General features: G+C 45.3%; 4 protein-coding genes across 4 annotated transcripts; 1 reads left to right on the top strand and 3 right to left on the bottom strand.

Annotated features, from left to right (window-relative positions):
* Positions 1 to 149: 149 nt before the first annotated feature.
* Positions 150 to 3461, bottom strand: PCOAH_00043460 (Asparagine synthase; the record flags this gene model as incomplete). The annotated part of the gene is made up of 1 exon (XM_020061130.1): positions 150 to 3461. One exon carries the CDS (start codon positions 3459 to 3461, stop codon positions 150 to 152), a length of 3312 nt encoding a protein of 1103 aa, XP_019916549.1.
* A 3713-nt stretch (positions 3462 to 7174) lies between these two features.
* On the top strand, positions 7175 to 8725 carry PCOAH_00043450 (Uncharacterized protein; the record flags this gene model as incomplete). Its single annotated transcript, XM_020061129.1, has 1 exon — positions 7175 to 8725. The coding sequence occupies one exon, from the start codon at positions 7175 to 7177 to the stop codon at positions 8723 to 8725; it is 1551 nt and encodes a 516-aa protein (XP_019917086.1).
* Positions 8726 to 9082: 357 nt separating this feature from the next.
* PCOAH_00043440 (Microfibril-associated protein-like protein) lies at positions 9083 to 10790 on the bottom strand (the record flags this gene model as incomplete). The annotated part of the gene is made up of 3 exons (XM_020061128.1): positions 9083 to 10125; positions 10281 to 10524; positions 10629 to 10790. 3 exons carry the CDS (start codon positions 10788 to 10790, stop codon positions 9083 to 9085), a joined length of 1449 nt encoding a protein of 482 aa, XP_019916242.1.
* A 716-nt stretch (positions 10791 to 11506) lies between these two features.
* On the bottom strand, positions 11507 to 24355 carry PCOAH_00043430 (Uncharacterized protein; the record flags this gene model as incomplete). The annotated part of the gene is made up of 3 exons (XM_020061127.1): positions 11507 to 12044; positions 12160 to 12263; positions 12407 to 24355. 3 exons carry the CDS (start codon positions 24353 to 24355, stop codon positions 11507 to 11509), a joined length of 12591 nt encoding a protein of 4196 aa, XP_019916944.1.
* Between the last annotated feature and the right edge of the window lie 810 nt (positions 24356 to 25165).

The raw sequence follows: 25165 nt of genomic DNA, 5'->3' as shown, positions 1-25165 counted from the left end.
TCTGTCACCTTTGCGGGGAGGAAGTTTTCACTCAGGGGGACTCTCACCACGTCTGTAAAAAGCGTCCACCCGTGGCTTCATCCGAATATTTGCCCAATAAACTGGGTGACCCTCTTCCACACCTTTGTACGCATGAAGTGCTGCTCCCCTCAGGACAGGAGGGTGTACCTGTCTGTCCCCTTTTTTTTGTCACTAGGGAGGACCCATTCGGAAGAAGCATGCGTGTCCCCCACGGGAATTTCCCCCATGGGAATTTCCCCACCTGTGAGCTTGCCTGCCTCACGGGAGATCCACTCCCGCATGTACATCTGCACGTTCTTCGATTTAGAACCAAACTGAATAGCCTTCTTTTTGAAGAGCATCAACTCCTTGCAGTGTGAGAAAAAGAGTCCCATGCGTAGAACCCACTTGCTAACTTTGTGGGTTCTAATAAATTCATAGATGCTGGAACATTCGTCGAGATTTACGGATAGGCATCCCACGTTGGAGGGTTCCCCTTTTGCTACACTTTTCGGAAAGGAAGGTTCTCCTTGCGTCTGTGCCAACCCCCCAAGGGGAGCCTCTATCATGTAAAATGACACCGAAAAGAGGAAATCCACCAGGTTCATATCCAAGTAGGGATAAAAAAGGACCTTATCAGAAAAACTAGTAAAACATAATATACGATCATCTCGGTACAGATTTCTCATCCAGATTCTTCTCACATCCTTTATCATTTCGTTTTTCTTGAAATGTGTTTTCTGTTTGGATTCTCTTTTTGCCGGTTGTCTGTTGTTCTGGCGGTAGTAGCCTCCAAACAGCTCATCTGCTCCACTACCTATGATTAGCAGGTGGTGCTTACACTCATACGAACCTTCCTCTGCTATAGAGTGGGAGGCAGTGCAACTTTGGTATAGGTCCCTCTTCAGGTAGTTCAGTGTCTCCTCTTTCTGGGGAGACTCATCTACATCTATGAAGAGTTTTTCCTTCTTTTGGTCATCCACACTGGTTCCATGATGTCCCTTCTTTTTCGACTTTACGTAAAAGAGCCTTTTTATTTGTTCAAATTTTTGCGGGTCGTTTTCCGCGTGTTTGGCAACAAACTGGTCTATGAAGTTGCTATGGCGCGTATCTCTAAGCATGTCGACGCGGGAAGGTGCATTGCCGTTTGGTTGTGCCTGCTCGATGTTGCATTCCTCTTCTTCGTGGAGCTCCCTCTTGCCAAGTTCCCTGTTGAAGTCTCTAAACAGCGAATCTATCAGCTCATAATCGTACATCCTCTCCTTATGTGCGGCGCACTCAGCAAACAGCTCAAAGTTAATTAGGACCTTTTTCTTCTTCACAATAAGGTAAAGGGATTTATCTCCCTTATTTGCGTCGTGCTCTATTTGGTAGATGTCCCCACTCCGTGGCGTCTGCGATGGCGTCTGTGATGACGCCCCCTGGGAAAGTTCCCTCCGGTAGACGTACCTCAGCTTTCTGCAGCAGACGGAGCAGCACCTGTGCACGCACTTGCTGCTCATGACAAATTGGCACACTCTGCATTTGGACTTTGCCACGGTTGCGTCTGTCCCGGTTGCCTTTATCACGGTCGCATCTATCACGGTAGATTCTGTGAAAGTTGCTTCTGCCCCGTTTCCGTTTGGCACGTTCAGCGCGGGAGAGGCGCGCCCCTTTATGTAGGCCCACTCGGGGCGCTGGAAAAAGGAACGCGGAAAAAGAACGCCCCTCCCCAAATTGGCAAAAAAAAAAGCAGCAGATATGTTGAAATCCATGGTAGTGCTATTGGGGGACATCAATGAAAAAATAATCCTCTCGTATTTGAGTAGGTCCTCTGCGGAGACGTCAACAAACACTAACCTGATATCGTGTTCGGGGTGAAGCTTTACAATTTGTTCATACGAAATTAGTGAGGTGTACCTATCGACCGCATTGTCGTCGAAGCACACGTTTACCAGTTCAACATACCCATCTGTATACCGACTGAAGTAGGATCTTATCGTCGTTAACGCCAGCAGGGTTGAGTCTATCCCTCCCGAGAAGAGGATCCCCACCGATTTGTCTTTCCCCTCACGTTGGTTACATTCAACTCTGAAGGGAACATTTTGCATAAAATTTTCTGTAAATTTTTCATTTTCACCTGCACCGTTCAGGTGATTTTTCCCTACTTCAGATTGATCTTCCGTATTGGGAAAAACTTCCTCGATTTTCCTCTCAATGACTCCTCTTAACAACTTCATATACGTTTGGACAAAACAGTTGTTTAGCATGGTTTGTGCGTCCCTCCGTTTGTCTGCGTCCCCATGAATATAATGCTTCACCGATTCCTGAATGGTGCGTTTTAGGAGAGCCCACTCCTCCCTATACCCACTGTGTGTGAAGTAAATCCCCTCAACAAAGTTGCAAATGCGATGAAAATTTTCTTCCACGGAGAGGTGATCGTTACTCCAGTCGGTATACTTGGTGTAGATGCTATTCCTTTTAGTGATCTTATTTAACGTTATTTTGCCTTTTTCGAATATGTTCACGCTGTAAATGTGGTAGGGGCTTATCTGTGTTCCTACCTTATCGTTTATGATACTTTGGGGGGGGATATTTCCTTGTTCCTGTTGACTACCCCTTCTGGGAGATCCACTCCACTTAGGGAGAACCTCATCGTCTGTTCGGAACACCCCATCATGGTGAACCAAGTTCAGTTCTCCGTCGACAGATGAATTGTCGAACAGGTAATTGATCCCATCCCCTTTGGTAAAATTAAAATGGTGGTGAATGAAAAGTCCATACGAATTTGTTAACAAGACGGAGGACTGCTCGTAGAAGAACATGACAGACTTCATTCCCCAGGCGTCATTACAAAAGTATATGTTTGCCTGTTCGTCTGAATAGTCAATATAGAGGAGGAAGAAACTTCCTTCCAGTTTGTTGAGTGCGCTTTCCAAGTCCTGTTTGTTCTTTCTAATATAGTTATATAACCCTTTCACGTCGGTGTAGTTGCAACTACCGTGAAGGAGGAGTACATCTCTGTTTTTTATTTTGTACTCTCGGAACTTCTTCCCCCGCTGATTTGTCTTCACGTGGAATCCCTCCTCTTGCATGTTTTCGAAGTAGATGTGGGACCCGCACAGCTGCACCAGCAGCGTTCGTTCATCACTCCTGGCGTCACCCTTAGGGGTGGTCACATGATTTGACGTGGTGACATCGTTACAAGTAACCAACCCTCTCTTGCCGAACCGCACGTCCAGCTGACAAACCACGCAGTTATACGGATCCCCCTCCTCATCACTTCTAATCAGAAACGGAGTTAAATACGTGTCCACGTAATGCTCCGTGAGAACATACCTTGGCGCTTCCTCCCATTTTTCAGATTCGTGTGGCGCCTCTTTGGGGGGATCCCCCGAAACAAAGTTCTGCGCGAATTGGTTGTGAAGTTCATCCCTTATTTGGTCGTCGTCCGTGTGGACCCTTACCAGGAAGTTGTTCATCGTGGTTAGTTGGGAATCCATCAAGATGGGTGAGGGATATAATTTTTCATTCCCAACGTTGGCAACTCCCTTTAAAGCCGAGGCCCTATGTTCGACTGCGTGATCTATCCTATTCAGCAAATTGGTATGAGGTTAGCATGGGAAAACCTGGAGCTCATGTCCCTCTCCATTTGTATGACGGAGGCATAAACGGGAAAACGCCGCTTTTATTGCCAACGGAAGAACGACCGAGTTAGTTTTTTCCCCCTTTTGCTGCACTTAACGGGGGGCATCTAACCCTGAACCCAAACAGTGTTAAGCACTACTCAAAAGGGCGAAACCGTCTTAAAAAATTAGAAACAAAAAAAAGGGGAATTTTTCTTGCCCTCCGTTGCATTATCTGGGTCGGAGCCAACCACGGGGAAACGCAGAAGCAGCGTCACAATTTTTTCATTGCAGTGTCATGTAGTGACTCCTTTTATTTCTCATCCTTTTGGTGCGTTCGCAATATGCGGAGTCTGCTCCCCGCTTCTAACCATTTAATCAACACGTATTTGCGGCATAAAAAGTGCCGCATATATGTATACAGAAGAGTGCCTACCTTATTAGGCTATTAATTTTTTTTTTTTTTTTTTTGAGGGGGGGCCCTTTCCACGTATGCGGGACGTAGCAGCTAAATCGACGATGGGGTTAAAAAAAAAATAATATTTCCGCTTCTCTGATTACCACCTTGTGTGATCGTTCCAACGGGTGAATGATACACAAGTTGGACAAGGCCCCTCCCTTCGCACACGTGCCTGTTGACCCACATTATATATATGTGTCCATCCGATGTCATCCTTTTTGCTGGATGGTTGTTAGAATGCACAAATGATTTACCTCCCCCTATTATGATTATGTGTGATCAGTACTTCATTTCACACTTACCCACCTTTTTGTAGGGCGTATCCCCAAGGGAACTCCCAAACTGGTGGCATGTCCCTCGAATGTGTTAGAACAGAGGGAGACACAAATATTGGGAAATGCCTCGGTAGTTAGCAACATGCCTATAGGTGAAACACCCACGGATGTCCTGCCCTTAAGCGTCACGCATTTCAACATTGTGTATTTTTTAAAAAGAATCAGCTTTTTCTTTTTCCCAGCAAAAGTTGTATGAACAGGTCATACAGTTTTGAAATTACACAGGGGAAAATCTTTTTTTTTTTTTTTTTTCCCAAAAGTGTATGAACAGGTCATACATTTTTAAAGCCAAAAAGGGTATTTTTTTTTTTTTTTTTTGAAAAGTTGCCTGAACAGGTCATACATTTTTGAAGTGAACGAGTAAATTGTTGTTGCAAAAGTATATGCACTTCTTATTGGGGCAAGTAGTAAAAGTACATGTGGCGTTGTGCTTGTGCCTGTTATCCTGCACAAGCTGCGTTGCTGCGCCAACATGGAGTCTCCGAAACGCGACAACGCAGCTTGTGCAGGATAACAGGCACACACGTATACCTACAATCGGTGTGCACACTTCAAGGCTCCAACTGATGAACATTTTGGCCCCCCGCTCAGGTGAATAACGCAGCCGCAGGTAATATGCTCCGTACAAGCATTGGAGAAGTTACGAAGAAACGGTTAAAGGAGCCGAGCGGCCGTTCTTTTTTTTTTTATTTTACACACGAAGGGGGGGTGAAAAAACAAAAGGCGAGGTATCGCCTCCAAGCTGTGACACTTTTCGACCGGGGGATCATGATCCTTTTTGCCATTCTTCCTGACGTGTTGCACTGCTTTGTAATTTCGTGTGTTTTTTTTTTTTTTTTTTTTTTCATTACACACTCGAGTTACTGCTACGATGATCCAATTCCTTCACCCGTGTGACCTCCCCTTCCCCGCATGATCCAATCGCGTCGCCCCCCGAGACCGCTTCACCCATTTCCCTCCATCGACACATCTAACGCAAGAAAAAGATGGCGCCGTCAAATTCCCATGCTCAATGGGCTCATTTTTTTTTTCTTTTTTGTTTCGTACTTCACTTATATGCCCATAGCGCTTATGTAACGAGTTGGCAAAGAGAAGCAGAATGAATGTGTGCGCCGAGGGAAGGGAGAAACATGTGGGTTTTTTTTTTTTTTTTTTTGAGTATTCCACTGACAAGCATGGGAGAATTGTACAACGAGGTGAAGTATTCAGCGAAAAGTCGTTCACCCATAAGTAAAAATAAATATGCCTTTACATACATGCATAATATATTTTCCTTCTTTTTCACACTAGACAAATGTGAATCCATTTTTTTCCCCTTCGTACATTGGTAAATTGGCTCCCCTTCCTGTGACGCACTTTTTCTGGAGACCCATTTTTGCTAAATAAAACCAACTCGGAGGAAGAGGAGGCGAACGGGGAACGGGGAGCAAGCAAAGGTACCCCTTCAAATTAAATGTATCCCCAGTTAGACATTGCAAAAACCTGTGAATCCGTGTAGGGACGTAATTGTGCCACGTTTATAAACTGAGTTCCGTTTCTGTGAGGGATTGCCACGTGTGTTCCTGCTCCATAATCTGTGCTGATTAGTCCCCGTAGTGCGCCAAGGGCTACGCGAAGAGTTCACTCTTCTGTATGGGGACGCATTTTCCCATCCCGATAGGAGTTGCTTACGTTTGCGTGTGGATGTACGAGCGGATAGGCAGTGGCCTACTCCCTCCCCTTCGAATGTCTCCTTTGGAGGTTGCACAAGTGGGGACTTCATTTTCGTTTTGCCTCGCTTTGTTCTGCGTTTATTTGGCAGCAGTCTGTGTCATTCCACTTTGCTTTTGCTCCATTTTTATTACTTCATTTATTTGCTCTTTTTTTTTTTTTTTTTTTTTTTTTTGTCCCCCGGGAAACGCCCATTTCGGGGATCCCCAACGCGCGCGCCTGTTCACGCACCACGAGGGTGGCCTTATGATGCAGAAAATTAAAATGTCCCTCTAATTGTGCATTTTGCCTGTGTGAGTTTTGGCCCCTCCGCGAATGTTTGCCCATTTTGGCACTTTGCCTATTTTTTCCACTTTTTCCATTTTTGTCCCGCTGAGATATTTTCCCTGCACACCCGGAGGCACCTAATGCAGTGTCCCGCCTGACCATGTTAATAATGTATGCTCATTTTTGGATCTGTTCTCTTACCGACCTCACCCTCTTTTCCGTGTAGCATTATCATCTACGGATGTATGCATACATATGCAAGTACATTCATATGTATCATATACTGAAAGCGCAGTGGGGTGGAGTCGCATGGTTTTCGTTTTTTTCCTCACATCCCCCCAGAAGTTAGCGCGCATTTGGAGCGTCGCAGGGCTGCCTTGGTGAGTAGGTTAATCGTTCCAAGGGTCCATCCGTTTGTTAAGTCGACTTGCTCACTACGCCAACTCGTGTACTACACCGACCAGCTGACACCTTTTTTCTACCACCAAATAGGAGGCTACACAGAGAAGTAAGCCGTGCCTGCAAACGGCCTAGCGATCAGTCCTGTGGTTGCAGTTGCGCGCAGGAAGACACATCCAAAGAGCGCGTGCCCGTCTGCAAAGGGGGGAAATTACCCAACCGGGGTGTTGGCTGTATCGCGACGGCTAAGCAGCCATTGGTAGAACGGCCACATCGCTACACATTTAGTGTAAGAACTTCCCGACCGTGCATAAACGGACCTAAGCCATCCACCCAGGACACTCTTCCCCGTCGCTGCGTTCGCATCTACTGTTGACCCCTCCAGAGGCACCCACAAAATGGTGAAGATCAACGCGGGCGAAGGGGAAGAAATTGCACGGAAGGGAATCTGCAAAAAGGACATCGAGAAGAAGTACGAGAGGAGCAGGATGGCGGTGGAGGGCGGCAAGAAGTTGTCCGCCAGGAAGAAGTTCGGGCAAGACAAGGAATTGAGCGCGATGCGTGAGTCGCAGTGCGGGATGGGCACCGGCATGAACAGTGGTGTGTGCGGCGATGTGGGAAGAACCCTACAGGGAGACCAACTACGCAGACGTGCACATGACGGAGAGGAAAGCAAACAAGACGATCAAATGAACTACGAAGTGGTGCGGAACATCAGCAGGAACCTGAACAGGCAGCTGAGCAGAGGCGTGGGAGACGAGTGTGTAAAAAACTTGGTGACGCAAGTCAGTTACAGTCACCTATTCACGCTGTTGAAAAATATATTAACGTACCTGCCATTTTCTATTAACGACTACCTAATAGGGACGTTGGAACTGAAAGAAATTATAGACAGTAAGTATAACACCTGCTTCCAGCTATACAAGAAAGAAGAACTCATGAACCACATCTACGAAAACGAATCCAAAAATCTAGTGGACAACAAGGTCTTCAACTTATTTTGGAAGTACAAAATAATGAAAAATAAAAAGGGGCCATTAAACCACATGCACGTGCTCAATTTTCAAGAAAGTGGTAATGAACCCAACCTGGAAAATATCCTAATTGACAAGTCTCGAATTTTTATGTACAAAATACATTCCTTTATAGAAGGAAGAGATTTAAACCTTTCTTATATATACGAAATTTGTCACGGGTTGGGATACAAAACGGAAACCTTCCTTCTGTCCGTTTTTATCTTCGACTCGTATATGCATAGTATTAACAAAATGACGGAGAAAAATCATTACAGGAAAATTAAGCTGCTAGTGATTATCTGCTCTATTTTGCTAGCCTTGATAAAGACGCAGGTGTTTAACGGATCCAGCATCATGTATTTGAATGACATCCTTTACCTTGTGAATAAACTTAGACACGACAAAGTGAATTACACTTGTATCGAAATTGCGAACAAGCAAATGGAAATTATCAAATTTCTTCCACTTAATTATAATAATTATTGGACGTACTCAGAGCTAACTTATGTTTATTTAATTAATTTAAAAAGCTGTTCGAAGAAGTATCCAGCCATTAAGATTTACTACATTTTTCTGGAACACTTTGGTTTTTTGTATTTCCTGTTTGACGTCATTTACGCGTATTCCATGTATATCACGGCGGTCGGTTCGTACAAGGTGATTCCTGCAAGCAGAGTTGTTGCCACGATAATTTTGTACTTCACCAACGCGTTTTACAACAGAATGAGCAACAGCTTGCTCTTCCAGGAGAACTTCTGCCAGGAGGTCTTCCACTTGCCCTTTGCCAACGATCTGTTCATGTGGTCCTACCTGCTGCTGAACAATTTTATTTACTTCTTCGAGCATTGCGTCTTTCCGAACAAGAACTACTCCTCCATTTATTCCATTTTTTATGAGACGGGCCGCATGCTAAATATCCGGACTGTTTTTTGAGCGTGTTAACGGGTTAGCTAGCTGGCTAGCTATTTTATCAGTAATTTATTAATAATTTTTTTTTTTTTTTTTTTTTTTTGGCGTTTTTTCACCTGACCGGTGCATGCACATTTCGCGCTTTTCCCCTGCGGAGCTAGTAAATCGCGTGTGCAAAGGGGGGGAAGTGATGGAAGGACGACGGGCATACGCGCCCGGCAAAGCAACTTAACTTTTTTTTTTTTCATGTTTCTAAATTTTGAACATATTAAACGGATCGAAGTTGTGGCACTTAAAAAAAAAAAGGATATGCGCAACAAATGGGTGTGCAGCGGGGTAGGCACAACTGGCCTCGCACTAACCATACAACACTTTACGTGGCTATCCCTTCCTGTAGGTTGGGCGATCGAACAGGTCCTCCTTCCGCCTGGCGCGGCGGTCCTCCAGATCGCGGTTCGCCCATAGGGAGTCCTTCCTGGAGGTGTCGTTGTCGAGCAAGTGGGTGTATTTTGTTTGGCCCTGCTTGCCGAAATTGCCCCTCCTGACGCGAAGCACTTTGGGCAAATTCTCCTTGTCGACTTTGTCCTCATACACTGGCTCGTTGTAATCACGAGTGTAAATTTCTTCCTTGCCTTCTTCAAAGAGGTCCTGAAAGAATCCTCCCCTGTGGTAATACTTTTGCATAAACAGCATTTTCTTTTTCTTCTTCTTCTCTTTATGTGGAAGCGATTTATTTTGTTCCATTATCTCCCTATCTGTCATTTTCCTCCTTTCGCTAATTTCTTCCTGTACAAGTTCATGCTTTCTCCTGTCCAGTTCGTCTCTCTTTAGTCTGTTCAGGTGACGAAGCTTCCACAGTTGGTACTCTTCTTCATTTGGTTCCCCTTCATCATCGTCGTCGTTGTCGAAATTTTCATCAGACGAGAACAAGTTATTTTCCTGATTCTTCATTTGTTCAATCATTATATCGTTGTGTATGGTTTCCTCTATTGCCTTTTCCTTTTTCTCCAGTTCAATTTTTTTTTTTTCGGTTTCCTCATCTTTTAACAGCTGTTTTTCGCTTTGCTCCTTTTCGAACGTCTCCAGGAGAGTCTTTCTTTTCGTTTTAAACACGTACTCGTGTTTCATCGGAGCGCTTCCGTCCTCTCCGTTCATGTAGTTTTCATCGTCTGTTTGGTCATCTGATTCATCATCAGAAGAGTTGCTAGATTCGTCCTCATCGTCACAACCGGCTTCTTCTTCCTCCGTATCATGCTCCTGTTCTTCCTGTCCTACGGGAAAGTACTTCTCATAGTTGTCTGCATCTTCTCCTTCCCCTGCTAGCGATTTTGGGGGCTCTTCTTCCTTCACCTCCTCCGGGTGGTTAATAACCTTCACTTCTCGAACCCGTCTGGTGATTCTTTCCCGTTCGTCTCCCTTGATGCCTGAGGGGGGGGTGATCACCATTATTATGGTATGCTCACTTCGGCTAACCAGTTGGTTTCACTCGTGGAGATAAGATAGCTCCTGCCACGAACAAGTCAACCCATGCAACCAATTAACATAACACATGCACCATGAAGAAGACGAGACACATTACGTTCTCCTTTTTCGATCAGCTTACTTTTATTTTTGAGTCTCTCATATCTGGAGTCTACATGGCCACGGTTACGGGGAAGGTCACTCCCAGGCTCCCTATCCGTATCGCCTCTCCTTTGTGCGTGGCCCTGTTTTTGTAAATATTCCGTCAGGGCATCGTTACGCGGGAGGAGGGTGTCCTCCTCTTCATCATCGTCATCTTCTTCGTCATCATCCTCCTTGGCGTTTTTCGCGTAGTGGGGTTTCTACGGGGGAGGGCAAGAAGTTAAGCACAGCGTTGTGAGGAAAAGAAGTGTTGTGGTGAAACCCGTGCAGCGGGCGTTGCAAAGCTGCTCCGTTCATTGGTTACCTTTCCGGGAAAGTACCTCCGCACGATGGCCTTCTCATTTTCCTTCTGTCTGTCCCTCTCCAGCTGCTCGGCCCGTGACTTGGCTCCCTCTCCTCCCTTGGCCACATCGTCCTTATCGTCATTTACCACAAAGTAGTTTAATAGTTCATTCACAGAACTCATTTTCTTTCTTCTGACATCATCTCTTTTCTGTGGCCCCCCTCTCTCTCCTTTTGGGTCATTTTATTTTCGTATGTTTCATCTACTGGGAGGTGAGGCAGTCGCCCGTTTGGATTCGTCACTTAACCGGGCGCGTTTTATGTGCGCTTCATTTTGGTGACTTCCCAGGGTGGGTGACTATACACGCACAGGATGCTCCCTGCTGTTTTATTTTTTTTCCGCAGCGGGGAAGCATTCCACGGTTCATATTTCTTGGCAACGAGTGAACCTTCACATGGAAAAATTTTTTTTTTTTTTTTTTTTTTTTTTAAAAAAGTTTCCCCCCTTGGGCGTACCCGATTGATTGACTGTGCCTCCCCGCGTGGAGATCCCGTTCTCCCATTTAGTTTACTCCAGTGAAGAGTCCAAACGCGGTAGTCGTAATTGACGTTGCAAGTAAGTTGATTTTTTCTACCCTTGGGGATTACCCACGTGGGGCAATTTTTGCAAAATTGTGTTATGCATTGGAGAAAAAAAAAAAAAAAAAAAAAAAAAAGGACAATAATTTACGCCACCCCCCTGTGTTGTGCTGTTCATGCTGTAAAATTGTGGGCCCATGATTGCAGGGATGGAGTTCGTCAAATGGATGTGCCCCCCCTGTGTGGCGCAACGGGGATGCGGTAAAGGAGCATGTTTGTGCAAAGTGCGATTGCAGCGCTGATTGTTCTGACCGCTGTAGCTTAGCTGGACGGCTGGCACATGTGGAAGAGCAGGCAGCGCATGTTAAAGTAAAAGCGCGCCAAATGGACCAGGGAGGAAACAGAAAAAAAGACCTTCTGATGCCCCTCGAAAATTGTAACGAACGAATTCACGTTCTTCCTCGTTGGGGGATCCCTGCTCCCCTTCAAACCTTTTACCTTCCGCTGGTAATTGTGGATGAAGTAAAATATGTAGTAAAGGAAGTATACTATTCTGTTTAACTTTTTTTTTATTTTCTGTAAAAGTCTTTTTTTTTTTCTTTTGAAAAGCACGTCGAAGTAAAACCCGAGGAAGTTGTCCTTATTCTTCCTGATGATATGTCTTAAATTTATGATTAAGCTTTTGTCTCGGTCGAATGTGAAGTTGAAATGGACACAGGTGATCTCGACCTTTACAATGTTTTGCTTCCGCACAATGGTCCTGCTGTTTCGGTGGAACATTACCAAATACTCGTCACAGAAGAGGAGCAAGTTGCGCTCCTGTTTGTCGTGCAGGTAATCCAACACGACCAGGTTGCGTCTGCCAAGGGGGGGAACAGAAAAGGGAAAACATGCAAATGTGCGTCTCTCACGATTTTTTCGGTTTGCTAAAAGTACTGTTTGCACAGCGGATTGTTCTCACGTTGGGTCCTTACACGAGATGGTGGTCCATTGCGCTGCACACCCGAGGGACGTATTCATCGTGCACGATTTTGTTCCTCCGGTAGAGGGACAGATACGTGGAGAACTCCTCATCCGTCTGAGATGGGAAGGGGAAGAGAAGTAAATAAGTGCACACTGCACACATGCATGATTTATGTGAGAGTTTGGGCAATGAATTGTGTAGGAGGTTACTCTGTTGGACAGCTGGTTCACCACTTCCCTGCGGCGCTTCCTCATTACCTTAGTGGGCATCTCACCACCTGTTGGTGGGTTGGATCGGTTTTCCAAAAAGTGCCTCATTATGTGCATCTTTTCAGTCTTAAAAAAGGTTGCCCCGTTTGGCTGTTGGGATTTCTCCCTCTGAACTCCCGCCGTACTGAGCGTGGCCCTGCTGAGTGTGGCCGCCCCTACGTTAGCTGCATCGTAGAGGTAATAGTTAATGCTGGACATGATGTCCTTCCCTAGTGTCTTCAGCGTGTTGTTCAGTAGGCTAAAATTGTTGGGGTGTGCCACCTGGGCACTTTCCTTTTCTTCACTCCCTCCGTAGGAACTCTCTACAGCGATGCAGTTGCTCTCTGCATTCTCCTCAAAGAGGGACATTCTTTTCTCCTTCCTTCCGTAAAAGAGGTCTCTATTTAGTTTTTTTAAAACATCCCTCTTTTTTGTTCTGATGTAAAAGTTGGAATCGCTCACAATCTTTCTGTGGGGTTCCACATGGAAATGCGTCTCGTCTTTTTTTCTTCCTCTGAGACACTCATTCGTCAGACTGGTGTGTCTTCTTCCGGCGGTGTTGTTTCTATTACGTCTGTTCTGCATCTGGCTGTTCTCTCCATTCGGAGGGGTTCCACTCACCCCCCTAACGGGGCCAACACCGCTAACCGGGTTAAGACCGGCGGACAGGTCGACGTTAAAAATGGAGCTGTCCATGAGCACGTGAAAAAAACTGTAGTAGTCGCTTATGTACTTGTTTACCAAATTCATCCTGGTCAGGTAAAAAAAGAGACCCTTGTAAAGCTCCTTCATATAAAAGTCGAAGAGGTAGTTAAGAAAATTTTGCACCTCCTTTTCATTGACCTTACTTAGACAGAGAGGACTCATCGTAACATCGGCGTCGTCTAGGTCGTTGAGGTAAGTAAAACGAATGGCTAATTTGGATGGTCCTTTATTTTTATACTGATATATGCTGCATGCATTTTCCTTTTGGAAGGATAAGTGGATGCTCAAACTGGACACTTGAAAATTTCCTATTTTGAGTTTTTTCTTTTTTCCTTCCAGGAGGTTACTGTAGATGGATCTGTGATTGATTGGCCGGTTTGGGTCGACAAAACTGTTTCGACTACGAGGAAGACCCACATGGAAAGGTGAACTGAACGGTGGGTCATTCTCCCCCGAAGCGTTCGAACACGTGGTGGAGAAATAAAACTGGAAGACATCCTTTGCGACCTTTCTACTTCTACGTGTAGTTCCCCTCCAGAATTTCTCATAACAGTAGGCAAAGTTTTCCACCATGTTTAAAGTTACCTGAACGTGTACAGGCGAAATGGCCAACTCGAACTTCTTAATGTTCCACTCGCTGGGGTGAATTTCGTACTCCATGTGTAGACATGCCAAACGGTTGCTGCTGGTTAGATGTTCCGTATGGACGTCTTCACTCATCGTCCGTGTCATGTCTCCCTCATTATTGTGTGGACCTCCCTTCACGTCATACTTGCAAAGTACCTTCTTCATGTCGGATGATGCGAACTCCATTATGGTGGCATCTCCAAGGGAAAACAGAACAACGTTCGGCTGGTTGTTCCTGTGCAGACCCACCAACATGTTTGTGTTTCGCAACATGAGGGTGCACAGATGAGAGTTTTTTTTTTTTTTAAAAAGATTCCTCTGAGAGGAGTGAGCCATGGTGCGTAGTCGTTCATCATTCGGTGGGGCTTCCAATATTACTTGGTCCTTATGCCTTGTCTGCCCTGTCTGTAGAGATAACTTCCCCTCTCCATCCCCCTCCACCAATACAGTCGAGAAGACATTTATTCGGATGCCCTTCGGGATGCTCACGTAGAAGTGTAGACCACCCTTCGGTGTTCCCTTCTCCCTCTTCGTAAAAATAAACTTGTACTTGTTCCTGCTTTCAACAAAGGTGACGTTCTTATTCTTAAAGTGGCAGTACGTGGGGGGTGCTGCGTTATCTTCCCTTTTTTTTAATTGTCTTCTTACAAACGTGGGTCCTTGCAGTGGTTGCAATTTTGTGTGTAATCGTTTTGGGTATGCTCCCCTGTTGGATGTTCCCACAACGGTTGCATACTTTTTGAGCAGATTTATTTGCTCAGTAGTGAGGCTCCTATATGGATCACATCCCCTTTTAGTTACTCTCTCCAGATTGTGTAGATCAGGCATTGGCTTCACAACAGCGGTGTTCTCCCCACTGTTCATTAATACCCTTGGGGGGGTACCTACCCCCGGGTTGAAAAAGGTGCTCATATTTACCTTACCACGGATGTGCACTATATTATCCACATGTTGGGATATCTTCACGAGGATTTTTTTTTTCCCCTTTTTGCTCAGAATGAATGTTTCGAGGATGATCACCAGGGGGGGATCAGGCGGGTTACCACTTTGACAGCTGCGTGAGAAGGTCAACACGTGCTTCTTCCTCTTGAGCGAAAACTTCACAATTTGGTACGTCTTAGCATTCCGCCATGGGTAGATCACTAAAAAGGAATTCTTAACATTTTTGTTCTTCCGAAGGGGGAACAAACGTATGCTCTTTCTTCTTATTCGTCGGAGTTGTCTCAGATTCACTTGGACAAATTTTTTGAGTTGGTTAACATGGTTGGAAATGTAACTTACGTTTTGCCTGGTCAGTTTGGTCGTGTCATAATTGGCGTTCTGTTCTTTCTGAATCAGCTCATCTGCACTGGAGTTTTCACTACTTTCGACGAGGAAGATATTTCTGAAGAAGCTTTCCTTTGTTCGATTGTGTCTCCCTTGGGAGGTAGAACGATTTACTGTTCCTTTCTGTTCATAGGGTGGCTCGTTACCCTCTTTGTGTGCAGTGCATGCGTTGTTTTCCTCTTCCAACACTTTCCTAATCATGTGAACAAACTCACTAAAATGAAAAACATCAAACATGAGGTCTATGTCCATGTCATTGTACACGTAAAGTTTTTTTACTTTTTCCTCCTCCTTAATAAAATGGTAAATGTTCATTAGAGTGTTTTCCTTTTCATTACTTTCCATGGAGTGCATTAGCACATTGGGAGAGTTAATTCTGGTGAGATATTTTTTCAGTTTTTTTTTCTCCGTTCTATGATTGGAGATTATTATGAAGAGACAGTTGGATCCCCAGTGGATGCCACTCTCTTCTTTTAACTTCCTCCCTTCTATTATTTTTATTTTGAGGTGCACAAATTGAGTTTTTATTTTTTCACTTTTGCCTGACTTGTGCAGGTGATTTTTATCACCCTTTTGAGGCAAGTTGTTCAGACTGTTTGATGAAGATCCCCCCTTGGTGAAGCACAAAATGTAGGATCCTTCTTTCGTGATGTCTAACCCACCACTCATAAAAACGTAGTCGTTACTTATATTAGATTTTCCAATTTGAAAGAAAAAGCTCCGTTTCTCACTCTCCAGGAGGTTAATAACTGATCTGGATCTCCGCTCAAATGTGTACACCATGGAGTCGCTACTGCAGGAGGAGGACATAACCACATTGAAGTTGGTTTGATTTAGCATGACAAATCGAGGGTAGATAACGAGCAAGGAACTGACTCTGCTATACCGACTATGGTTGCCAGGTGAGCAGTTTTTTTTGTACTCCACTGCGTAGTAGGATGAGCATTCTCTACCTCCCTGTGTGACAGATATGTTTACCTCTTTAAAGCTGTTAATGGGTATGTTACTATTTTTGTAACTTCCCATGTGGATGCTGCTGACCGGTTCGTTGAATGTGCCAACGTACAGGTTGAGGCGTTTCAGTGGAAACGTCAGGGGGGAAGACAGAATACTTTCACTACACTTAGATGTATTGCAAACTCCCCCGGAAGAGCGCACAAAGTAAATCCTCTTCCTGTTCACTTCGACATTTTTCAACTCATCGGCGTAGAGACAAATCAGCGTATGACACGTGACGATAATTTCGTTGTTCCATTTTATGACATTCACATAGTAGTGCGTCACATCCTCGTGGTGTTGCTTCGAGGAGCTCCTCTGAGGAGGGAATTCCCCCTTTGTGTGTTCCTCTTTCGGATCATTGTTCTGTGGGTGGTGGTTGGCAGTTGTTGACGCACATGGATCCCCTACGGGGGAGAAGCCTAACCGCTTTTCGTAGGTTATTTTCATCCTGCTACCCTTGAGCGTGTTGCAACTTACGTTTAGGTCCAAGTCGGTAGAGAAAATTTCCTTGGATGAAAAAGCTTTTACGCTGCATGCGGTGTTGCCACTCCTGTAGTGCACCCTAATAGGTAGGGTGTTCCTCATCTTTGTCATCTGTGCAATATGAATGTAGAGCAACCCGTCGTTTGTTTTGTTATTTTGTATCACCGTCAGGTTGGTGAAGATGCAGTCGTCATGGCTGTTGAAGTTGTGGTAGAGCCACTCGTCGTTTAGGATCATCTTCGCAAATTTTCTCCTTATCCGGTTGTAGATGCTGTACTGGTTGGTGAGGTGCTTACTAGGCCCGCTTGAATCTGAATCACCTCCCCCATTGGCACAATTTCTACCCTCATCTGGGCGAAAGAAATGGGCACTATCCCGTACTCTTCGCAGGGGAACCACCTTAACGGATGCTCCGCACAGGAGGTCGTTCCCACGCCGATCCGGACTTAACCTACACGAGAAGTACTTTTTATGCTCCATAAACTGGTGTAATTTTTCCTTTCCCATTATGTTGGCACTCTTAAGGTCGTGGAGAGATAGCTTGCCCGAAATGAACAAGCTCTTTTTGTAAAAAAGAACCAACATGAAGTGATCCCGTTTTATGTTGCATCTGTGTGTACTTCGGTAAGTGGGTCTCTTTGCAAATAAAAGGATTCTTTGGTTGTTAGTTAGGAGCACCATGTCGTGATTCGTGTCATTGTAGATGCAAACAGTTGAAGAGACGACGTAGAAGGAGTTCTCACATGACAGGACAATCTCCCCACTTGCACTCCACTTTGACATCAACGATGGGAATACAAAGCTTTCCATTCGTCGTACGTAGAGCATGTGCACAGGGTTGCTTCTATCAAAAGGGAAGTGACTTATTTCGCTGCTTCGGTAGGTTGCCACTCGTTCGTATGTCCTATTCACCACTGTGTAATCATCGTGGGGAAAATTGAAGTGCTTGCTTCGCAGGAGGGCCCTCAGCTTCGGACTTCTCCTCCTCACGAAGGTGGATCCGCCCCCCTTGTCTTCCCCGTCTGCACAATTGTGTGTACCCCCCCCTTCTTCATAATTTCGCCTGCTCCTTTGGATTCTCCTGGACTGTGCACGACTCTCCTCATTGTGCGGGTCACAGCGGAGGTTTACGGAACACCTACCAACCCTTTCACCGTCAGTGATATGCTCTGCTCCTTCATCGGTATAGCAACCCCCGTGGGCCACCTCCCTGGAGCGATAATTCCTCCAATCGTTGGCCTCCTCGTACAGCCGGAGAAGACCTCTAAATGCATTTTTCGTGAGGAAAATATTCACCCCTTCTTCGTCCAAAATTACGATGAGGTTGCTTTGGTTCCGTGTCCTAACGCAAATAACCTTCAGGTGTATCCCCCGAGTGAACTCCTCATAGATGTTGTTCTTTGCAAAGTTTATCTGCAGGGATAGATCACATTGGTGTCTTTTAAAAAGAGTCTCGTTCTTTTTATGGCAGGTGAGATATTCGTAATTTGCCTGAACATGTACATGTGAAATTTTGCTTTTTTTGCATTTCTTCAATTTTGTGTAGTAGACATTTTCGAATAAGTGGAGATCCAAACTGGACAGAATGACCCTCACGATAAAGGTAGAATAACTAATAAGCTTCATTCTTTTTATTTTGCACTTATGTCTGTCTTTTTTTTTCGATGATGCTTCGCTCAATCTGAACAGGCACACGTTCACCTCCTCGTGTCTGTTCATTATATACAGCAGATCGTGTAACTTACTGCCCAGGTAAAGGAGGTCTGCTAACTTTATCACCACGTTGGCTTGTTTTACCTGCACGTCGATGTACTTTGGCTTTGCACAGGGGCTTTCCATGTGTTCGTAGCTTTTTACAACGTCCACACTGATGCTGGGTGGAGGGGTGAAGTTCACCTCACGTTGAGGTGCCCCCTTCGGCTCCACCACTTTATGTTCTTCCCATCCGGGAGAATCTTCTTTCCGTTCCGATTTTGTAGAAGCACCACCGTTGGGGTTGCCTTTCCTTATATCCACCCCGTTATGATCCAGCAACTGCACATCGCATATGATTTTTTTTTCCTTTGCGGACTTTTCGTCTTCCCCCCCAAAGGGGGAACTGCCGAATGACTTATCGAGAAACACCTCCCTGTAATGTAGTCCCCCCATTTTAACACTCTTCTCATCGTTACTAAAATAAATCACCTTTTCATTCCTGGCACTCACGCACAGATTGATATTCCTACTTATGCAGTAGGACCCTTCTCGGTTAGTTAGATATAAGTAGTTCTTTCTTCCTATGTTACAGTTGAAGTAGATGTGTTCGTCCATTTCGTCCCCGATGTGATCAACTGTGTGTAACACTAAATTTGCCAATTCACCTGACTTGTTCAGGCGATTTTGCAAAAAATTATCCACCACGTAATGGTTGAAAAATATGTATTTTTCCTTTTTCGCAAATTTTTGAAAGATGCTTTTGCGCAGATTGAATGATGAGCGAAAGTCGAGGCTTCCCTTGTAGGTCAGACCGAACGGGTACGACTGTCCGTCTTCTGGTTGCTTCCTTCCCCCGAGTGGCATTCTCCTCACGCCAAGCACATTTTGGTAAAAAAGAAAGTTGAAGCTGAAGTGGGCATGTCTCATTTGAACACGCACCGTATACACGTTGTTGCTTCTGATGACACTGTTGTAATTGCTGAAGTCGGAGCTGGTCAATTTTTTTACCATCCTTTGGTAGGTTTTGAGGATGCGTCTGTCGAGTGGTTCCTCTGGAGGGGCGTTTTTTATGCTTTCCAGTTTGAGGTTTTCCATGCTCGTTTGGTGGGGCAGCCACATGTGAGCGGAATGCCCCCTCTGGGCGAATTGCTCATCTGAGGGGGGTGCCTTGCCGAACAGCTTGGCACACCCCTCCCGATGGAACAACTTTTCCACCCGACTTAGATGGACGTTCCTATCATCCACAAAGTAGAAGGTGTACAAATTGAACAACTGCAATGGGTCCGTGTTCAGGTAGATCCTGTCTATTTTGACATCCACGTGATTCGTTACGTCGCACCCCAGTTGGTCTCGTCTAACCCGGTTGTATACAAGGTGGAAAGTTTTTCTTTCTTTCTTCTTCACTCGTGCATATTTTCTCAACTTGGTCCTTAGGAGATAATTGAATGAATGTTCGTTATGTTCTACATCTGACTGGTTCATGCGAGCTAGCCATTTGGCATACTTCCTCGGGTTCAACTTCCTGTGGTGCATGAGAATATCGTAGGGATACTCATAGAAGGTGTTCATCACAAGGGGTACAATTCCCTTAACATACGTTACGATATTTTCCTCCCCTAAGTATCTCACCGTTCTTGCAAAAACGAACTTTCCAAAGAGGTAATTCATTCTGCTGTTTAAGGAATCGTTTTGAAGTTCGACCTGCATGTGCAAAAAGTGCAGACGTACGTCCAGATCTTTGACTCGCCGTCCTTTATTAGTACTTACCCCGTTTATACTTGGTACCTCTCCGTTTAATTTTTTTCCATCGGGGGGAGCTTTCCCCTTGTAGTGCCTCCCTTGGACATGCTCAAAATGATTGCCCAAAACATTTTCGAGGAAGATGTCCTGCAGTAGTTTGTAGCTCCTGGGAGAGATACGAACGACGCCAGACACATGAACAGAAAGAGTGAATGGCTTGGGTAGTCTTGACAAAACGCTTCTCATGTGCATTATCATCATGTTAAGATTTCTCGTGATGACGGATCCATCCATAGAATGCATTTGCATGTTTAAAAAGTAGACATGTGTTTTGTCCAAAATTTCAATTTTTTTTTTTTTTTTAAGCTCAATGTGGTTTCTTACGATTACATCACTTTGTGTAACTAGGAAGTTCCTGTTGTTTGTCATGGATGGAAGGAAGAGGATGACTTTGTTTAGGACGAGTTGGTGCTTGTTCAGGCTGATTGGGAGGGTCTTCAATTCGCTCCGTTTGACTCTATACCCGGGGTAGTGCTCTCCAATGGTGCGTACTTGCATCTTCTCCGTTTTGGGGATGCCTATTTTAATTTGTCTCTTCCGTGAGAGACTGTTTCGGAGGGTGAACGGGTCTGCCACCTCTGCTTCGGGGAAGTACAGGTATTCACTCTCGTTGTGCATATACTGCTCCGTGTCGACCTCCTCAGGGTTTTGGGCCGCCTCCTCCACGGCACGCTTCGCCGAGAAGAGGTAACACGCATCGGTCAGCAGGTACTTGTTCAGGAAGAAGAAGAAGTCGTTCGTTTTGTAAATCATCCGGAGACCCCTTCCTCGGATCACCGTTTCGGAGTTGTACTTTCTGGTCCCCCCAGGGGGTCTGTCCTCCACCATATCGTTCGTCACGTCGTCTACCACGTCGTCTATCCATTTGTTCACCACTTTGTGCATCACTTCGTCGACGTTCCTCACGGTGGACTCCACGATGAAGTAACGGCCCGAGCGACCCCCCCAAGGGTGACTCCTCTTTGCAGCGCGAAAAATGTTGTAAAACGATGGGGAAAAAACGCCAGGTATGGGGGGACCCCCCCTCTGGGAGAGTTTCTTCTCAAAATGGAAGAGTTTAAACGTTTTGTTTGAATGGGTCCTCTTCCTGACCTTCACTTGGTGGGCATCCAAATGCAGCTGCATAAACTTGCACCGTTTTATATTCTCCCTTTGGAGGGGATCAAAGTAGAGGAGAGACAACCGGCCAGTCAGGCATAACGTGTGTTCATTCCTCTTCAGTTCTTCATTTGTAATTTTTTGCAACTCATGCAGGGAGTATACCTGGTCGGCCGAGACGAATACTACTTGACTTTTTAGGTCTATTTGGAGTTCGTACTTTAGCAGATTGCGCTTGTTACGCAAAGAATGGATTACTTTTTTAACACTTTTTTGGTGAAGGGGGATGCTCTGCTTAGGGGACTCTCCCTCGTCTTGGCAGTCGCATTCCTTGGGAGAGTTTTCTCCGTGGTAACTTTCGCTCATCGGGGGGGTGTTTCTTCCTCTTCGCACGAAATGGTACACACGTCTCTTGTAGCGGCGTTTCTTCATCCAGGTGTGCAGAGAGCTGTTTGTTTCTGCCCCTGGTTCTGCTGCTAGATTGGCAAGTGACTCCCCCTGTGACAGTCCCCATGGTTGGCTGCTCAGCCCTCCCCCCCAGTCCACCCCGTTCACCATCCTAATTACAGAGGCGTACAACTCGTACATAACAAAACTACAGAAGGTCACCTGTGCGATATTACGCATATCCACGTGGACCTTCTTACCTCTCATGCGTATAACGACGTCGTAGCGGTTATTCGGTTGGCGTGGCTGTTCACTTATCCCCCGTTGTGATTGTATTTTTGAGTTGGTCACCTTGTCTGTTTTAAAGATGCACACCTGACTCAGTCGGTTTTGAAGTTCGCTCACCTGTATGCCCACGTTGCTCAGGTAGAAGTGGCTACAACAGGTCCTACTACTCTGCTTGGACGAGCATTCCCCAGTCGACGTGATATTTAGGAGGTACACAAGGTTGAAGTTCGTACAGATGCTGGCTAGAGGAGGAGTCTCTTTGGCATCCCCCCTTGTCTCCATTGGTGGCTTCACATCTCCATGACCAATGTATCTACAGACCCTCCAATAAATGTCAAAGTTGCGTGAAATGCAGAACAAATGTATTTGGCATTTTTTAAGGGTCAGAATTATGTAGCTGCTCGAGTGGGTGACCCTCCTCATGGTGTCATAACGTCTTCTCTTGTTCCTCCTGATTAATTTGCTCCTCAGGGGGAAGCGGTTTTTCCTTCCTTGTTGGCAATACAACAGGTACAAATCATGCACAAATATAATATGCTCCGGTAGTAGGTACCATGTAGACATTCCTACATAGGCGATGGTCACTGGAGAGAGTCTTCCCCCGTCCTGCCTCTCCTCTCTCTTCAGGATAACATCCATGGGGTCACTTATGGCGTACTCGTAAAGAACCCCCTGCTGATAATATACCCACTTTAGTATGACCTTGTTCAGGTGGAAATGTGGACTCCCTTCACGCGTCCTCCCCGTATGTGTGTGTTCTTCCTCATCTGTGTTGACCGTTCCCCCCTGGTTATTTCCACATGGATCGTCTCTAACTGCATGATTTGTCACTTCCTGCACCTCCAGTTTGAGTATGCCTTCCTTTCCCTGCTGGGCACACATGCCGTAGGGTAGCTCCTCTTCCCGAGGTTTCCCAAGTGGATAACGCTTCAACAGGAGGGACTTGCTCAAATTTTTATTAACATAAATGGTGAAGTTAAAAAGTGACATGAGAACTTCCTCCGTTATGAAGTTACCTCGATGGGGTGTGTCCTCTGATGGGGAGGCAATCCTTCCCGTGAATTTCTCCTCACCATGTCCTACTCCTAACCCTAACCATAACCCTAACCCGAATAGACAGGTTAACCTCCTCTGTAGGGTTAGTAACTCCTCCAGGTGGATTATTACACATGAGTTGTCTAGACTGAGTCGGTACCTGTTCGATCCCTCCCGAAGGAGGAAGTTTTCTCTATGTCTACTTCTACTCGAGGGGAAGGTTTTACAACGCACCGCTTCGATATCCTCTACGTTGTATTTGTCTTGCCATTTGTCCAGGTCATCCTCCATAGGGACGTCACAAAGGAGCTTGTCAGCCTTTTTCACATTAATGCAAATTACATTTTTGTCTGTCCATGTTAGGAGGGATTTCACCGACAGGGAGAACATCTCCAATGGGTTTATACAAATGGATGAGTCGACCTTCTCCAAGGGGGTTTCAAATAATAACTTCCTTCCCCGGGTGTGCACCTCGGCGTCGCCCCCCAAATGCAATTCAACAATGAGACTGTCTAGGAGAAAAAAAAAATTTGAAAAAAATTCTGCGGTAAAAGTGGACCCTAAATTGGGGCCAATTGGGGCAACGAAGGGGGAGGATATGATTGGCAGTTTTTCCTGGAGGAAGCTCCACAGAGGGGGGTTCACACTGTTCCTCTGGAGGAGGACCTTTATTAAGTCCTTTACAAAGTGGTCCCCTGGTTGCCTCCTTATCCATCTGTGGAAAATCTCCTTCAATTCGCACGCTTGACCGTTCAGGTGAAGCATAGAAACAAACGCCCTCTTCTCGTTGACAAAAAAAAAAACATTTTTCACCAGGATTATGTTGGTTCGCTCGTTTTCCTTTCTCAGGTAGATTTTTCTACACCGGAGGTGACTCGGTGGGGGGGCCGACAGATGGTCCTTCCACTTGCCTGGAGTGGCCTGTTTGTGTTGGTTTTCCCCAACTTGCCAATTTGTAGTCCCTCCATAGTGGTCCAGAAAAAGGCAAACGTCGCAAAGAATCAAATGGTAGGTGGTCCTCCTGTTCGTCTGGCAGGTATGACCACCCCCGCACACCTCCCCATGTGTGTGTGCATGGCGGTAGCGAATCTTCACGCAGAGCTTGCCTACCCGTAAAAAGTAGTGTTTAAAAATGGCGTCCAAAAAAAGGCGTAGCAATTTAATCCAAATGGAATGAATAATCCTTTTCTCAAGCGATTCATGTAGTAACCTCGCATAGACGTTGTGGTCCAAGTTGTGTTCTTCGTATTCTCTCCAATCGAGTGTACAACTTAGGGACTCGACGTGGATCTCCTTCTTCCTCCATGTTGTTGCTTTTTTTTGTTTTTTTTTTTTTTTGGAGAAAAATGTAATTATTCTTTTTATGAAATCGAATTTGAAGGAAATATTTTTCACCTGGACATTTTTCAATGGGATGTTAATGAGGAGCAGGTTGGAAAGGAAGACGAAAGCTACTCTGGCTCTGTCGATGTGGAACTTTGTGTTTGCCAGTAGGTTGAGCAGCCAGCCACTCATCTTTCTGGACGCGTGGTTCAAGTGTTGCTTAAATTCGTTCGTTTTAGGGGGCCCCTATATGCTCGATCGACTGTGGGTCCCCTTTTTGGCACTTCATTGGAGCTGCCTGTTGCACCTCATCTACGTTTTGGTTTTTATTTGCTCTTTCGTTTTTGCGTTTTTTTTTTTTTTTTTTTTTATGAACTGTTCATATTTTTTTTTTTTCCCTCTTTTCCGCCTTTTTTTTTTTTTTGCGCCACGATCACTTGCGAGTGACTTGCTCTTTTGCTGAAGTACACCCGCACTGTGCAGGCAGTGTGCGAGGGAAAAAAAACTCAAGATAGTGTTGGACGCAATGTGGTCACCACAGTGGCGTGTGCTCCTAAGCCACAGACGCAGACGCAGCACCACTGGTGTGATAAAACGGTAGGGAAGACCGGAAGCGAACAAAATGGCGCTGCCGCAAATTTTGAGCTGCTTGGAAAAAAAAAAAAAAAAAAAAAAGGTACATGGACAAAGCTCAGCTAATTTGACAAAGTTGGAGCGCCACAGAAAAGACTTTCCCAATAACGACTGTATGTATTGCGTAAAGGAAAAAAAAAAAAAAAAAATGCGAAGCACCACTGACCATGTCAGGGGGTAACATAAACAAACACATAGGAATCGCGCGAAGGGGAGGGACTACACCGGGGGAGTGGAAATACCACCACGACGGGGTGACGAAGCAGGTCAATAGCTTCCACTGAGTATCCCCTTATAGCATATCACAACATCACTTTGGAAAAAAAAAAAGACTTCTCCCCTTTTAAAAGGATTAACAAAAAAAAGTGG

The sequence above is a fragment of the Plasmodium coatneyi genome, chromosome 12 (assembly GCF_001680005.1).
Source record: "Plasmodium coatneyi strain Hackeri chromosome 12, complete sequence".
In the NCBI taxonomy this organism is placed as follows: Eukaryota; Apicomplexa; class Aconoidasida; order Haemosporida; family Plasmodiidae; genus Plasmodium; species Plasmodium coatneyi.
The sequence above is the reverse complement of the archived record's forward strand: the minus strand, read 5'-3'. Positions and strand labels throughout refer to the sequence as shown.